At 51.7% G+C, this 16972-nt stretch overlaps 1 protein-coding gene across 1 annotated transcript in view; it reads right to left on the minus strand.

The window, feature by feature from the left end:
• URB1 (URB1 ribosome biogenesis homolog) overlaps positions 1 to 16972 on the minus strand; it is a 72048-nt gene that overhangs the window by 39994 nt on the left and 15082 nt on the right. Inside the window, 9 exon segments of the mRNA XM_047795472.1 lie at positions 1181 to 1300; positions 3095 to 3207; positions 4333 to 4449; positions 5672 to 5798; positions 6651 to 6824; positions 9331 to 9468; positions 11011 to 11206; positions 13045 to 13169; positions 16087 to 16212. Coding sequence (XP_047651428.1) covers positions 1181 to 1300; positions 3095 to 3207; positions 4333 to 4449; positions 5672 to 5798; positions 6651 to 6824; positions 9331 to 9468; positions 11011 to 11206; positions 13045 to 13169; positions 16087 to 16212 — 1236 coding nt within the window.

Here is a 16972-nt window from a genome sequence, read left to right on the forward strand (position 1 = left end):
AGCCCCTCGACCTGCTGCTGTTCACTGCTTTCCTCCAACCCCGAGGTGATAAAAGAAAGAAAAACATTTAGCTGCTGCTTAAAAGTCTGACTTTCAACCCAGGGCTGGACTCCTCTGAGCCACTCAACCTTCAGCCTTCGGGGAACATTCTCCAAGACAGTGACACAGTCAGGCCGCATCGCCGCAGAGTGCCCCTCACCCCAGGATGGGCGAGAAGCATCACCATTTCTAAGGGACCCCAATTTGCTCCGAGGCAGGACTTGGGTAAATGACATCCCCCGAAGGCCCCATGTCAGGACGTGGGGCCTAAGCATGGCCTTAGCACGAGCCCTGCACGGTCGCACCGAGGGGAAGCCTGGTGTGCCAGGCCCCTCACAGGCACTCACACCTGCACCACCTGTAAAGAAAGGGCAACATGCAGACCTCAAGCCCTAGACGTTCACAGCCCCCAAGTAGCTCAGGCAAGGTTCAAGGGCAGTAAGGGTACCAACCCTTCAAAGAAAGGGGAAATCCTGGAACCCTAAATACAATGAATGTGATTTTTCTAGCACCTTCTCCACCCCCACCCTGACCAAAATGTCTGCTGCACAGCAGAACAAGGAACTAGGTTTCCGGCTGCAGCAAGCCTGATGGAGCCCTGGAAAAGAAGTTCAAGGGCAGGAAAGAAGGGATGCCAACTAACCCCTCACTCCCTTCCGCTGACTCTGGCGACACCTAAGCCGAGGTCCAAAGGCTGAAGCCCTGGAGAAGGCGGAGTCTGGAGCTGCGGGATGAGGCATCACCTATTAACGTCGCCAGAGGGCTGGAAATCTAGTATTTAGAATGAGCTGGGCATGGCCTACGACCTCATCGCTGTGATCTCCACTGCAATCCTATGATTTGATTATTCCCACTCACCATGAGAAAACTAAGATCAGAGAGGTTACGCAATCTGTCCAGTGGCATCCAGGAAGTGGTAGAACCAGGACTCAAATATCACAACAGGACTTCAATAGGCCCGCTTTTCCCATTTCACCAGGCTGCCTCTTGGGAACTCAGCCAGGTTAAGACAGGATAGATTAAAACTGCCATAAAACCTTCCACTTTAAAAATGGAACAGTCCTGTTGACTGAGCACCTGCTCTAAGGAAGACTGTGCAAAAAAACTCTGTGAGAATGAGGATCTGGCGGAAAATGCTCACCTTCACGATCAGAAGTTTGGTTGATGATTTGAGGTGCAAGTGGCTGCTGGTCACAAACATTTTCATCAGTAAGTAAAACACGGACCGTTTTCCGCCAATGATTTCCGCATCTGGGCCTTCCTGGAGTTTGAATAAAACATTGTAATAAACATAAGAGAAGCCTCATCTGCTGAGCAGACAGGAACTGCGCAGCCAGTGTGCTCTGCAGCCTCTCGTCTCATTTAACCCGACCGGGCAAAAGCCTGCCGGGAGATGACACGCACAAGCTCACAAGTTAGGCGGCTCAGCCCACAGCTCGACAGCAGCTGTAGGAACAACGGAGGCGGGAAAGAGGGCCTTCGGGGGCTTCGTGTCCACTGACTCACTTTGCCCCCCCAACCAGCCCGCAGTGGGGATGACTATTACCCCCATTTCACATGTGCGGAGACTGAGGCACAAGGAGGTAACAGGCCGTTTAATGGTGGAGATGGGACTTGAGCCCAGGAGCCCCGGCACAGACGCACACTGGCTGTAGCTGGTGGCGGGTGTGGACACCTGCCACCCAGGGCTGCCCGACTCCCTCAAAGCCACACTTGCTGCATTTCGACAGGACGCCAGTCTGATGTAATTGGTTCCTTACAAACAGTCAAGCCACTTGACAAAAGCTGTGGGCTTTGAACCTTCGGGACCTCCGGTTCTCCAGCCCAACTCCGTTGTGTCTCCCTGGAGCATCTCCACAGCCCTGATCTGAGCATGTGAACCGCTGGTGCTCCCGAAGCCCAGGAGACCCATCGAGTGAGCAAAAACTGAACCCTGGGACACAAGGTAAGAGGCCTCTGTTCACTTTCCGACAAAATCATCAAGATGCCCATGATCCAGTTCAGCCAGATGAAAAACGAAAACAGCCCAGACGCATCATTTCTCTGGGCTCCTGGCAGTGGCCTCAGAGGGGGTGCAAAGGTGGAGAGCAGGGCTCTGGACCACACTGGGCAACTGGTCCCTATGCCTGGGTCCAGTCCTGGATCTTCCACTTAAAGCCGGGGACCCGTGGAGGTCTAATCACTCTGCACTCCAGCCACCCTGACTTCAAGTGACAGTAAAGGAGTCGAGCCCGCCATGCAGGAAGTTCTCAATAAGAATCATCCTCAACAGTGACGCAGGTGAGCCTTAGAGCGAGGAGTAGGGGAAAGAAGGGCGATCCCACAGCCACAGCCTTCTTAAACCTTTCTGGAAATAGCACCTTTAAAGCGCCAACGTACACTGCTGCACTATTGGTTCCATACAAGATACTAGATCTAAGTCATGAAAACAAGTCCTCTGAGCTACGGAGAAACATATTCAGACCATGCTTAACTCTGCCTGGTCAAGTCACAGAAGTGACATGACATCTGTGTTTAAATAACACAGGTAAGTACCTGTGGCCTTGTGCGTTCTCTCTATGATTCAACATTACATTCTCTGGAAAGCCCTAGAAGACATTATCAAAGACACAGCAAACAATGCCAGAAATCTTTCCTGACTTTTCCACCAGCCTCGGGCCTCCCCTGGCTTGGTGCCTATTCCCATCTCTGTCTTAGGTTCTTCTAGGATGAGGACAAAGGAGAGAGAAGGCATTTTATTTCCGAAAAAGTGTTAAAAGGACAAGAAAAATGTAAAGGAGTCAGGATAAAAAAATATAGAAAAACTCCCAATACTCAGCAATAACATAATTTCAGTAAGGATAGTTAAGCACCTTAATTTGCAAAAGCAAAGTGATTCCTGGTTTACAGAGCAGCACCTGACCTCTGCTCTAGAGACTTCTCCCTGAAAGGAGAACCACGAATGCCTTCCTTTGTAACCAACTATCAGCTTCTGATCCAGCCAGCATTTCCCAAGCCCAAAAGCCCACGACCTGCAGGTGCGCTATCAACAGGAGATGGGATCTCAGCCTCCTACCTGGGCCTTTAACCACAGAAACTTGCTGGCAGGCAGTTCCAGTGCCACCTTCAGGATGTGGTGCTGCAGGATGGGTGGCGCCTCCTGGCGAAGGCCCTCCTCAGAGATGACACCTGTGGGCGGAGAAGAGGAAGATGATGAGAAGTCAGGAGGAGGTGGGGCCCCGGTCACTGCTGCCCGGGCCATGAGGACCGGATAAGGAAACTGGCAGAAAGGACATGGGGTTCTGCCCGCCCTTGTCCTGCGGTCACCCTGACAAAGGCTGTGCTCGCACACCTCACCTGCCCCGTCCCCCCACCCCAAGGTCAATGCAAATTCTTCAATGAAAAGCTGGGATTCCACTTGCTCAGGAAGCCCCTCCCTGCACGCGGCTCACAGGGAGCTCTTCCTACAGCTGGAAGCCTCCCAGCCCCTCACCTCCAGGTCCACTATCCCTGGTGGGGGTCACAGGCCTTGCTCTCCAGATGCCAAGCATCTTGTGGGCAGCCTGCGGCCTCCGCCTAAGACCAGGTGCTCAGCCTCTGGCCTGATCTGCGGGTTTCTCCTTTGCTTGGGAAGGACACGGTACTAAGTCTTAAATAGCCGTGTTCTCATGAATCATACTCTCACAGCAAAGAACCTTCTGCCTTCATACAACCAAAGAGATAATTATAGCTTTTTGAATAGGATCATTTCCAAAGCTTATATAAATTCCAAGAATGATACTTCTACAAGCCTTCCTCCGGAGGCCCAATTATCAAGTCAACTTTATGAGACAAACTTTTCCATCAAGGAAACATGGCCAGACAAGCTAACGTCACTTTCAGAAGATGCGGCTGAACCTGACTCATGGGGTAAAACATGAGTAACTATGTCTGAAGTGCCTCTGCATGAACAAGACCTCCTTCTAAGGGGCTCTCATTCCGCACCCCTCTTCCTATGAAAAGAGGCTTTAAAGGGAACATCACATAATCTCATGCGTGTCGAGATCACTCAGCGCAAGTAACTCAGCCTGGCTGGCTTCTCCCTTCTCCCTCGATGTGGCTAAGTGTTCATGATATTTCCTTAACGGAGATGAGCCGTTTAAAAACACTGGTTCTGATGAAAACAGCCAGGGTGGTGGATCACACACGCAGGTCTAACCGCCCACGAGCCTTCCAGGTCCTTGGCTCCAGGGACTCGGCTCCGGTTTAGCCACACTTCCTTCAGGCCCACGGGCAGGAGCAGCAGAGGCCCAGCTGCCGTCCTGCGACACACACCTTTCAGGAGCTTGCTGAAGTCGAAGTTGTACTGCATAACCACGTGCGGGACCACCTGCTGGTAGAGGCAGATGACCTGGAGCAGAGCAGCTTTCAGGAGAATGGTTTCGGCATCATCTGAACCCAAAGGAAACAGCCTGAATTAGGAAAGACACTTGTTCTTTGTCCTCCATCAACAGCTCCATCGACAGGCAGTCAGGCTACCCAGAGCCATCATAGCCAAGTGTGTGCTAAACCCCAAGGCTGCAGACAGAGCCCCCAAAGTGAGACTTGAGCAGTCAACGTGGTTTTTAAAAAAAAAAAGTCAAGGAGTTCCCGTCGTGGCTCAGTGGTTAACGAATCCAACTAGGAACCATGAGGTTGCACGTTCGATCCCTGGCCTTGCTCAGTGGGTTAAGGATCCAGCGCTGCTGTGAGGTGTGGCGTAGGCTGCAGATGCGGCTCAGATCCCGAGTTGCTATGGCTCTGGCATAGACGGGAGGCTATAGCTCCGATTAGACCCCTAGCCTGGGACTCTCCATATGCTGCGGGAGTGGCCCTAGAAAAGACAAAAAAATAAATAAATAAATAAATAAAAGCCAAGAGTGTTCAAACAGGCTGGTTTAAATCCCCATTTCACGGCTTTGACCTTGCACAGGGTACGGCTACTCTGTCTCCCTGTGCTTTCGTGTCCTTGTCAGAACAATGGGGACACAGAGCAGTGCCTGCCCCCACCCTCCGGGGGCCTCTGAGGATTAAACGGGACAGAGATCTAAGATACAGGGTCTGAGTCCACACCTCTTATCGGGTACACCCTGTAGCCCACCTCGACCTGCTGAACAAAAGAGAGGCTCTGCCCCTCCCCCACCGAAAGGACACCCATTGCACAAATGCTGAGACATAGTGCCTGCATAAAGCTCGGGCACATCTCTAACAGATCCAGGAATTCCTGCTGTGGCAGGATCCAAAATCCAGGAGTTCTTGCTGTGGCACAGTGGGTTTAAAAATCCGACGACAGTGGCTTGGGTCACTGTGGAGGCGTGAGTTTGATCCCCAACCCAGAGCAGTGGAGTAAAAGATCCGGCAGTGATTCAATCCCTGGCCCAGAAACTTCCATGTGACACTGGTGCAGCCAAAAAAAGGAAAAGGAGAAAAAAATAAAATAAAAAAAAAAAACCACAAAAATTCAATCTACAATGCCATGCTACTTCTTCTCCCTGAACATAAAAAAGGACCCAGGATTCATTCAGAGCCAGAGAGGCCTTCAAAAGTCCCTCTGGACAGGCCTGTGGCAGGAGGTCCCCCGGGCTGCCCGAGGTGGCACCGTTCACCAAGAGCAGTGGCCCCGCAGTGCCCTCACCGCTCTGGGGAGCCACGCAGGCAGGAGTCCTGCTGCCTTTTTTCTTCCCTTTCTCGTCATCCTGTTCCGTCTCCTGCTTTCGGAGCGACTGCCAGACCCACACGACAGCGTTCAGGTCGGGTAAAATCTGAAAGGAAAAACAAAGAAACAAAAAAAAGAAATCAGGCGTTCCTGTCGTGGCTCAGCGGATAGGAATCTCAGTAGAATCCATGAGGATACAGGTTCGATCCCTGGCCTCGCTCAGTGAGTTAAGGATCCAGCGCTGCCAGGAGCTGTGGTGTAGGTCGCAGTTGCGGCTTGGATCTAGTGTTGCTATGGCTATGGATCTAGTGTTGCTGTGGCTGCGGATCTGGTGTAGGCTGGCTGTTGTACCTCCGATTCAACCCCTAGCCTGGGAACTTCCATATGCCATGGGTGTGGCCCTAAAAAGCAAAAAAGAAAAGGCAGAGAGGCAAAGGAACTGACCCCAAGAACAAGGAGAAGCAAAGACCGGGGTTGGGGGGAGAGGGGGTCAGCAGTGTGAGTGTGTGAGCTCGAGAAAGAGGTCATGCACTGCTCTGGGAGCTCTGTTTGGGGTATAAGTCCTACAACTGGACACAAGTACCGATCAGTAAAACCAGCCCCTGGAGACTCGTTCACCTGAGCCACACACTGCAAACCAAGACACTTGTCTTTATGACCAGCCGGGGGACCCTGCCCAGCAAGCCCTTGGCTCTTTTGGGCAGCCACCGAGTCTGCAGATGACTGGCCTCCCGTCGCCGCGGTCCCAGCTCCGAGACCGTGCAGCGGTGGGGAGGACGGGGCACAATGGCTCCCGAGGGGGCCTGAGGTCCCAGGACCCCCTGCCCCCTCACTTCACTTCGCACCCAAGCTGGGCCCCCAAGCTGGCCTTTTCCACCTGCTGTGCTCCCCCTGGCGCACCTTCGAGAAAAGCCCCGGCCACGTAACCGGAAAGGCCAAGCCTGGCTCCCGCGCCTACCTTGCTCAGGGCCTCTCTGAAGAGCCGCACGAAGTCCTCCATCGCAGCAGCCGTGTACACGCTCGACTCCTGCCAGGCCTCTTTATTCAGGCAGTAGTCAATTGTCTTCAGGGCTCTCTTCAGAATGACGGAAATGAGGGACAGAGCTGTGTGTTTCACTGATTTGCTGTCCAACTGGGAAGAAAAAGAGTTAAATCCGTAAGTGTCTTTGGGCCGCCCTGGTGGACAGACATCCCTGCCCCCCCAACCCTCCGGCCCTTCCCAGGTGGCACGCAGGGGAGGCCAAGGCCGAAGTGGCCCGGGGACACTGCCCTCTTGACCTGCCGTCAGCAGCTGCCGGGAAGGGTGCCCCTAAAGAAAGAGCCTGATAATTATTCTTCATTTTTGTTCCACGGCCTATTTTTGGTAGGTCTTCTCTGCCAAAGACCTCGGCTTTGGTCTCTGCCAGCCACTCGGTTGACACGGATTCGTCCATCACCCATGGCCAAGATGCCACCACAGCCGGACCAGCCCCTAAGAGCCCTTATCGTCAGATGGGAGGTGGTGCCCAAAGGCAACAAGTACTGAGTCTGAACTGCCACCTCGGGGCCCCCATCACGAGGCCTCCCACATGCAGACTCTACCTGGATTCAGAATGACAGCCAGGGAGTTCCCATCGTGGCTCAGTGGTTAATGAATCCCACTAAGAACCATGGGGTTATGGGTTCAATCCCTGGCCTTCCTCGATGGGTTGAGGATCCAGCGTTGCCATGAGCTGAGCTGTAGGTTGAAGGCATGGCTTGGATCCCATGTAGCTGTGACTCTGGTGTAGGCCAGCGGCTACAGCTCCGGTTAGACCCCTAGCCCTGGAACCTCCATATGCTGCAGGTGCAGCCCTAGAAAAGGCAAAAAGACAAAAAAAAAAAAAAGAATGGCAGCCAGAGGGGCTTCTAAGTCCTCACTCCCTGCAGAGATCCAACAGGGGCAAGGGCTGGGCCTAGCTGCTCACGGTGTGTCCCTGGGCGTTTCCTGGGCGCTTGGGAGACATGTTCAATCCCAGGCCCATCCCAGCTCAACGCCGTCAGCCCCGGGTAAGCCCCGAGCACCGTGACGTCCTGGGAGCACCGGCTGGGATGCTGGAGATGTACAGTCAGGCAGGAGGAGCACGAAGGTTTCCAGACGGACCTTTAGTGTCGTAACACCGCACGCCCCCAGCATTCCAGTTAGCTGGCTCTCCTTTTACATGCTCAGGAAAGCAGCGCTACACTAGACGCCCTAACCAATAACGACTCCCGCCCCACCGCCGCTTCAAAGGCAGGATCCAAGCAAGTGTTCACACGGACACCCGCCAGCTCGGAGCTCGAAGCTCAGCCAACAGCCTGGGACCCTGGCTCCAAACATCTTGTTGTTTTCTGTTTCCAAAACAAGGTCGCTTTTTCTTTCTGCTTCTAGAACGTATGCTATTGGAGTTGCCGTCGTGGCACAGCGAAAACGAATCCAACTAGGAACCATGAGGTTGCGGGTTCGATCCCTGACCTTGCTCAGTGGGTTAAGGATCCAGCGTTGCCGTGAGCTGTGGTGTAGGTTGCAGACACGGCTCAGGCCTGGCGTGGCTGTGGCTATGGTGTAGGCTGGCAGCTGTAGCTCCGATGAGACCTCTAGCCTGGAACCTCCATATGCTACCGGTGAGGCCCTAAAAGGACAAAAGACAAAAAAAAAAATTAAAAAGTAAAGAAATAAAATGTATGCTATTAAAATTTTATAGGCGTTTCCACTGTGGTTCAGTTTCCCAGCCAGGCCTCCTTCTCTGCATCCCACACCCTACTGCTTGCTCTCAGCACAAACCCTGGATGGGTGTGAAAACTGCACAATCCCACCACACAATCCAAGGAGTCTTCGCCACTTTACGGTAACTGCCCTGTCACCACTGGGGCCAACCACAGCCACTGTAAACCCACGTCTGCAGACCCTGCTCCTGCTGCATTCACACACCACCCAGCCTGAGGGAGGGTGGGGGGCTCTGCCTACCACAAGGAAGCTCCAGACTCCACACCTCCCAAGCCTCCGCCAGGTAGGTGTTGAGGCACCAGTGTGTGCCAACCACTCTCAGGCCTTCACCTAAGACCACGATGCGATGGTGAAACACGCACGAGTCCCTCACAGTGTGGCTGCTGATGGGGCTTGGGGAACTTTATAATAAATGGTGACGCAGAATTTAGGGATCGACTTTTTTCTACGAACACGTCCTCCCTGAACTCCTGAAACAGCTGGTCCTCAAGGTAACCACTCCACGGAGGACTTTACACTATTCACTTAAGCCACAAAAGGATCTGCTCGGCCATTTTCAGTCCCACCCCGGGCAGAAATCCTAATGCAACGAGCCTTTCACACAGGACACGGGGCCACAGCCGAGCACACTAGGCTTTCTGACTCCCGCCCCTCCCACCCTTGGCAGGACCAGGGGGCACAGAGCATCCCGTGGTCCTGGCTTCACGCTGGAGGCGGGGGCGGGCATCACTCTCCTGAGGCAGGCGTGTGTCTTGAGCCCCGGGGTCTCTTCCCCAGCGGAGTGGTCACGGGGAAAGTCTCCGAGGCCCGCTGACAAAACACCACCCGACACAGGCAGGCTGGTGTGCTGAGACCGGTTCCCAGAGCGGCCAGCGGGGCGAGCAGGGGAGTCCGGAAGCAGGGGGCCACTCACGTTCAAGGCCTGGGTGAACATGATCTTACTGCACACCAGGGGCGCGGTGGTCACCATCACCATCGCCAGGAGCCGTGGCAAGGGGATGAACTCTCTGGTCTGAAAGGCCCGGGAGATGTCCGGCTGGGCGGCATAGATCTAGGAAAGGGAGGGCGGAGAATGGGCCGGCGGCAGAGGCGAGCTTTCAAACCCGAGTCCGACTACGGGCACCCAACCGTGAAGCTGCTCCAGGGGAACAGGGACAAAGGAACAAGGAACAGAGTCGGGAAGACCCACCCCCAAGTCCACCTGTGAAAGACAAGCCACGTCACAAGACTGCTCCCTTCGAAGCAGAGCCTGGCCTGCGGTCTGGGGAGCCTCCCAAAACCTGGGATGGTGAGTAAGTCACTGCTGGGACAACCGACTAGCTACTCATCAGTCACTGTACCTGACGGGCTCGTGAAGTTATGCCGTCTTTTAAGCACTCGCTGCGTGACCACCCTTTGGGGTGGCGATATTTTACATCAAGACAAAGAATGTTTACAGATGACAAAACCGGACTCGGTGAGACGAAGTAAATTCCCTGGGACCACAAGGCTAGAAGGCGGAGACGCAGGATCCGAGGCTGCCCTTCCCCCTCCGGGGACAGCAGCTCCCAACAGGGGTTGGGTGGTGACCAACATGGGCGGCAGACATCCCCTTCTTGTCCCAAACACACGCAGGGACCACACACACACACACACACACACACACACACACACACACACACTCAAGGGAAATCAGGAAACACACGAATAAACGTTTGCTCTACAGACAACCCCATGCGCAGGTCAAGGCACAAGAAAACAGGCCCGGGTGTTTCACTGGTAGGCAGGCTATAGATCCGAGAGACAGAGACAGCGCGAGAGAGACAAGAGACACAGAGAGCGGGAGAGAGAGGAGTGACCTGAGCCAGGCAGTTCTGCCGAAGAACCTGCCGCAGGTATTTCCACAGGCAGATGAGGGGAGATTACGACCCAAGATCAGATGCAAATGAATTCAGATCCACTTAAACAGACACACCGCCAATTCATGGCTCACTGCAGGTATGTTCTAAGTACTTGAAAGAGCAATCTCTTAAAACTATCCTATAGCTCAGGGAGGTCCCTTTGTGGCTCAGCGGTTAACGGACCCGACCAGGATCCATGAAGATTCGGGTTCCATCCCTGGCCTCACTTAGGGAGTTGAGGACCTGGCGTTGCCATGAACTGTGGTGTGGGTCACAGATGCAGCTCAGATCCTGAGTTGCTGTGGTGCAGGCCAGTGACTGTAGCTCAGATTGGACCCCCAGCCTGGCAACTTCCATATGCTGCAGGTGTAGCCCTAAAAAGCAAAAACGAAAACAAAAACCAACCTATTCTATAGTTCGGACATTTCACTAATTCTGGCCTCGCTGTGCTGAAACTCATCAAGATCTCAGTCGAAGCAAAATCTGGATGAAACTGGCTCTACCGATTCAAAAGCACAAACCTCAAAATCCAGCTCTAAAAGTAAAACGTCCTCGAGGACAGACACCATAGTGGCATCGTCTGACTAAAGCCCTTAAGAAAGGCTGGAAGAAGGGCTTCATCCTGCAGAGGTGATCACAACGTCACCCCGACCCGCTCATCACTGTCCCCCCTCGACCCCAGGGAGCTGACTGCAAACTGCCCGGGTCGTCACCTTGTTGAGCAGTTTGATATTGTTTGACCAGGTGGACTTCACCCTTGGGAGAAAGGAAAACGTCACTTCCTTAAAATACTTGTTCAGGAGGTCCGGGCACACTTTCAGGATGTTCACCACGAGTTCGGCGACCAGCTCGTCATCTGCTGCAGTTTTCAAACCCAACAGGAAGTGCAGGAGAGTCAGGTTTCCTCCTCTGTTGGGGAGAGAGAGGGGAGGGGTGAGCTGGGAGCTTCCACAAGGCGCTGAGAGCTCAGGGGGACCTGCCAGCTCGAGCCCAAGGACCCACCCTCACCTGACACAGTGATGGGCAGATTCCACTTTTGGTGAATTTCCTTCACGGCATAAAATTAGATGTCCCCCTGGTCTGTGGGGTCCCTGCTCCCCACCAGAGGGCCTGAACTTCACCCGCCACTTCTGAGTGGCTGAAAAAGTCCCCTTCCTGTTCCCCATCTCTGCTTCCCCCTGAGTGCCCAGTGACTTTTAAAGAACAGGTAGAAACTCTTTCTGTCAATGCCCCAGACACCTGCCGGTCTGAATTCAAGGCTAGGGTAAAGAAAATTTTTAAATTTCCCTTTGAGATTTTACTGGCCTCTTGCCTCCGACGCCACGTGAAAACACCCATCTGTGACGGTGTGTGAGTGTGTCAAGTACACAAACACACAGGATGCATTTTTCTTTTAAAAGATCACGTTGTGTTTTTCCCCATGAAATGCTCATGAACTGTCACAGCTTTTGGCGCCACAACATGATTCTTAAAACTCAACAAGGTGACACAGAGTCTTCCCACAGGTCTTCTGCCTCCTCTGTTTCTATCTCATTTCAAACGCCTACACCCTCACTTGGCAACTGAGAGACACTAACATCGGGAGGAAAAATCCGCTGTAGGAAAATGGTCAAAACATGCACTGAATCGGGCAGCTGTCAAAACTATAAGATGATAAAAACAGCAAAACCTGTAGATGTTAAAACTTGGAGAAAGAGAGGACCCAGCCCAGGATCTACGTGCCAAACCCACCCGACTCTGGGTTTTACCCCCAGATACCGTTTAAGAAAAGATATCTGTGCAGTCAAAGAAAGAAATAAAATAAAATAAAATAAAACAAAACAAAGTAAAATGAAACTAGGTCAAATAAGCAAAGTAATAAAAAAGAGAGGAAGTCCAAAAGAATACAATCTAAACCATTAGCTGTGGACTTTATGTTTCTGTACTGATGAAATGTTACCATAATGCTGAAATATGAAACCAAAGGCAAAAACAAAACTTTGAGATCCTAACATGACCGGCCGTCTCTGAGGAGGGAGGCCTGTGCAGCTGTCATGAGTGTGGCCTGGGAACCGGATTTCCGAGGTCCCAGTCTGAGCTCCTCCATTTACGGGCTGAGCAACCTGGCCTCTCCGTGCCCATCTCCCCTGTGTGCAAACCTGGGGTAACAAGGGCCCCGCCTAGGATAGGGTGAGGCCATGAAGGGGCCCGCTGTCCCTGGGAGGGTAGATCCAGCGGACACTGGCCCCGTAGGAACACACGCAGCACCTCCTGGGCGAGGTGCCTCGTACCATGTGACTGCAGCTCTGAGCCCCTGCCCTGAATCGCTGCCCTCTGGGTCTCTAAATATTCATCCCTGAAATTAGTTAGACGGTGTCTAAAATCCCAGTTCTTTTTTTTTTTTTTTTTCTGCCTTTTCTAGGGTCGCTCCCACAGCATATGGAGGTTCCCAGGCCAGGGGTCGAATCAGAGCTGTAGCCGCTGGCCTACACCACAGCCACAGCAACGCGGGATCCAAGCTGCATCTGCGACCTATACCATAGCTCATGGCAATGCTGGATCCTTAACCCGCTGAGCAAGGCCAGGGATCGAACCCGCAACCTCATGGTTCCTAGTCGGATTCGTTAACCACTGCGCCACGACGGGAGCTCCTAAGACCCCAGTTCTAAGCCACTACAGTTCCAGTATTTACTGGAATTCCACCGGAAGCCACGTGTGTAATGACCTTGAGGGACATGCTCAGGACTCCTGCACGAGTTGCACTTTACCTGCCCACAGTACCGAGAGACGCGTCGTAAAAATTAATCCCATGCTTGAGCGAACAGCAGAGGTCCATCAGGAAGTTGTGAACCAGCTCCCTCACCATGGTCTTCCCTGCGTCTTCAGCAGAGGCCTACGAGGGATTTAAAAAACCCAACGAAAACCCCAAGTTCATACACCTTAGTGACAACACAAGAATGAGAACAGGACTATGTCACGTGCCTAATGACGCTTAAAAAACATTTTACATTAAACACTTGGTATAATTTAAAAACCAAAAAATCCAAAAAACAGAAGCACCGGTCAAAACTTAAAAACACTCTCTCGTATGTGGAATCTAAAATAGATAAGTAAGTTAAATAGCACGTTTAAAAAAAGCTCAGAGAGAAAGAAGACTGGTAGCTGCCAGAGGTGAAGGTCAGGGAGTGGGAAAAATGGGTCGGCTGGGGTTTTTTTTTTGTTTTTAGTTTCAGTAAATTGAATTTAAAAATTTCTTTTTAAAGGGAGTTGCTAGAACAACAAAAAACTAGAAATTTGAGATTTTACGTCATTTCTTGTTTCCAAGCACTTCACAATGAGGGCTGTCATTTTTTCTCTTTTTTGTCTTTTTAGGGCCACACCTGCGGCACGTGGAAGTTCCCAGGCCAGGGGCTGAATCAGAGCTGGCCGTCGCCACAGCCACAGCACGTGGGACCCGAGCCGCATCTGCGACCTACACCACAGCTCACGGCAACACCGGATCCTTAGCCCACTGAGCGAGGCTGGGGATCAAACCCACATCCTCATGGATAGTAGTCGGGTTCATTGCTGCTGAGCCATGACGGGAACTCCTTTATTTGATTCTTAGAAGCCCCGTGAGTCTGGCAAAGCAGACGTGATTACACCCACTTTGCGTCTGAGCAAGCTGGGGATGAGACCGCCCAAGTCAACACAGGGTCAGGGAGTAAACAGCAGATCAGGATTCGGACCCCCAAGATCAGAGAGGCTCTGTCCACAGCATATGCTTCAAAGAGAAAATTCTTTTCCATGCTTTTCCTTGCCTTTGCATTGCAGTATTGTGACGTAAGAAATAAATATTTGGTCATTGTCCCCAGTCCCTGGCAGAGAGCTCCAAAAACCCTTGTAATTTTCTGAGTGACAGGGATTCGAGGAACGTCTTACACAGAGCTCCCAAGTCCCCAGACTTCCCAGGTGATGGGAGCATCTTTCATTCATTTTTCTTCTAATTACTCAATGAATTTTATCACATTTATAGTTGTACAGCGATCATCACAACCCAATTTTATAGCGTTTCCACCTCTTTCATTCTAATGAGGCAACTCTCAGAGGGCTCCTGGAGAGCCTCAGGACATTGTGTGGACATCAGAATCGAACCAGTAATGAGAACAGCACTTAACTCCCTGAATCTGAACGTCCTCACCTATAGAATAGAACCTTAAAAAAAAAAGATAAAAAGATACGCTCAAGAGGGACAAGTCTGGGAGTTCCCGTCATGGAGCAGTGGAAACAAATCCGACTAGGAACCATGAGGTTACAGGTTCGATCCCTGGCCTTGCTCAGTGGGTTAAGGATCTGACGTTGCCATGAGCTGTGGTGTAGGTTGCAGATGCGGCTCGGATTTGGCGTTGCTGTGGCTGTGGCTGTGGTGTAGGCTGGCAGCTGTAGCTCTGATGAGACCCCTAGCCTGGGAACCTCCATATGCCGTGGGTGCAGCCCTAAAAAAAAAGGAAAAAAAAAGGGGGGGGGTCAAGTTTAAACCTGTATTTTTAATCAAGCTTATGAATGACTTCATTTCACTTGTTCTTTTGAATAAAATTCCGTATTTGGGAGTGTTTTTATTAAGCCCCGGAGGCTTCCTGGTCAGAGGGGACACGTACAAAACCTGCTCAGAACAGGAGGGCACAGGCAAGCCGTGGAGATAAAAGGAGGCAAACCCGCAGGCTCTCGAGAGGTAAATGATCAGCGTTAACAGGAGGTCTGAGCCATCACAACTCTGGCCAAGTCCCTGTTGAGAAACACCCTGAGGAAAATCAGAATAAGGAGAACAAAGAGGTACATGGGTCTTGGGTTCATGTGAGATTGACTGTTCTAATTTAGCACTTGTTACAAAAAATTTATACATGTCAGCAGGTGAGGAAATGGAGGTTCCTTAGATACTTGGGGTCCTGAAGGAGCAGCCACAGGCCTTGAAACTCCAGTGGCTAGATGTAAAAAGAAGGGAAGGAGGAGGAGGTAAGAGAGGAGGAGGGGGAGCCAGGACCAACCCCTAAGTCCCCCGGGCAGGGACTGCAGGGAAAATTAATGTGTCACCCGGCTAAAGGAAATAACAGCTTCCTCATTAAAAAAATAATAATAATAGGAGTTCTGGTCATGGCTCAGTGACCATGAAGTTGCAGGTTCGATCCCTGGCCTTGCTCTGTGGGTTAAGGATCCGGCGTTGCCGTGAACTGTGGTGTAGCTCACAGACGCGGCTCAGATTCCGAGTTGCTGTGGCTCTGGCGTAGGCCAGTGACCACAGCTCCGATTAGACCCCTAGCCTGGGAACCTCCAAATGCCTTGGGTGGGGCCCTAGAAAAGGCAAAAAGACAAAAAAAAATAAATAAAATAATAATAAAGTTTAATATCATGATACTGCAGATTAGAAAAAAAAATTTATTGTAAAAAAAACCAAAAATTTAAAAATCAAATTGGGGAGTTCCCATCGAGGCTCAGTGGTAACAAACCTGACTGGTATCCATGAGGATGTGGGTTCGATCCCTGGCCTCACTCAATGGGTTAAGGATCCGGCGTTGCCGTGAGCTGGGGTATAGGTCTCAGATGTGGCTCAGACCTGGCGTTGCTGTGGCTCTGGTGCAGGCTGGGGGCTGCAGCTCCTATTCGACCCCTAGTGTGGGAACTTCCATGGGCCACAGGTGTGGCTGGAAAAAGACAAAATATATAAATAAATAAAATCATATTGCATCTCAGCAGAGAATGAATACAACCACAAGCCAAGAGAAGCAGATGAAACGGAGGGACTTTTTTAAAGGCAGGAGTAAGGACGGCGGCACCTCGACATGCTCCGGGCTCACGTCGACAATCCCCTTCCAGTTGTAGAGAGACGCTATGTGGGTCAGCACTTGCCCGGTAAAGAAGCGTACCTTCTGGGTTTTTGTGATATTTTTATTGTGAACCACCTGAAAACAATAAAACCAATGAATTTCAAGGAATTTTTAAAATGGTGTTTAGGGGTTTTCATCACTGTAAAAACAATGCAGGCATATGGAAAATATGTAGCCAAAACCAAAAACCCAAACAAATCATCAAGCGAAAAACGAAATTCACCGATATTGCCACCATCCCAGGATATTCTCAGCTCACATTCTGGTCTACTTCCTTTCAGCCGCCCCACCCCTCTCAACCACACAAAGGACACATGTATTAGGTTTCGGTTGGGGGCTTGGGGGTAGAGGAGGCTTCTTTTGAGGTCATATTTATGTGTAGTTTGGGGCAACACCGGATCCTTAACCCACTGAGCAGAAGCCAGGGATAGAACCCCCATCCTCATGGATACGTTCACTTACGCTCCATGAGCTGTCGCCTCGTCATTATAAATTCCTTTAGAACATCACTTTGGAGGGCTGCCTGTCATCCTACCCTATGAGTGACCAGAACGTGCTTAACCACGCCTGGCGGGGTGCAATGAGGCTGTCTCCCCACACGGGCTGTGAAGAGCATCCTTGTATAAAGTCTGCACTGCAGCCTTGACTATGGGCTTGGAACGGTGGCACAAGTTCTCGGCTCCACCCAAACCTACTCCTCGTATCTCTGAGGGTTCGTGTATTTTGAATACATTCCCTGGCTGATTCTGAGGCAGTCCCCCCGCTCCCCACGTCAGGTCTTTCAGACCTCTGACACACACGGCCAGACCTGCTGTCTTCCAGGGGGCTTGTGACA

Source organism: Phacochoerus africanus, chromosome 1 (assembly GCF_016906955.1).
Source record: "Phacochoerus africanus isolate WHEZ1 chromosome 1, ROS_Pafr_v1, whole genome shotgun sequence".
Classification (NCBI taxonomy): domain Eukaryota; kingdom Metazoa; phylum Chordata; class Mammalia; order Artiodactyla; family Suidae; genus Phacochoerus; species Phacochoerus africanus.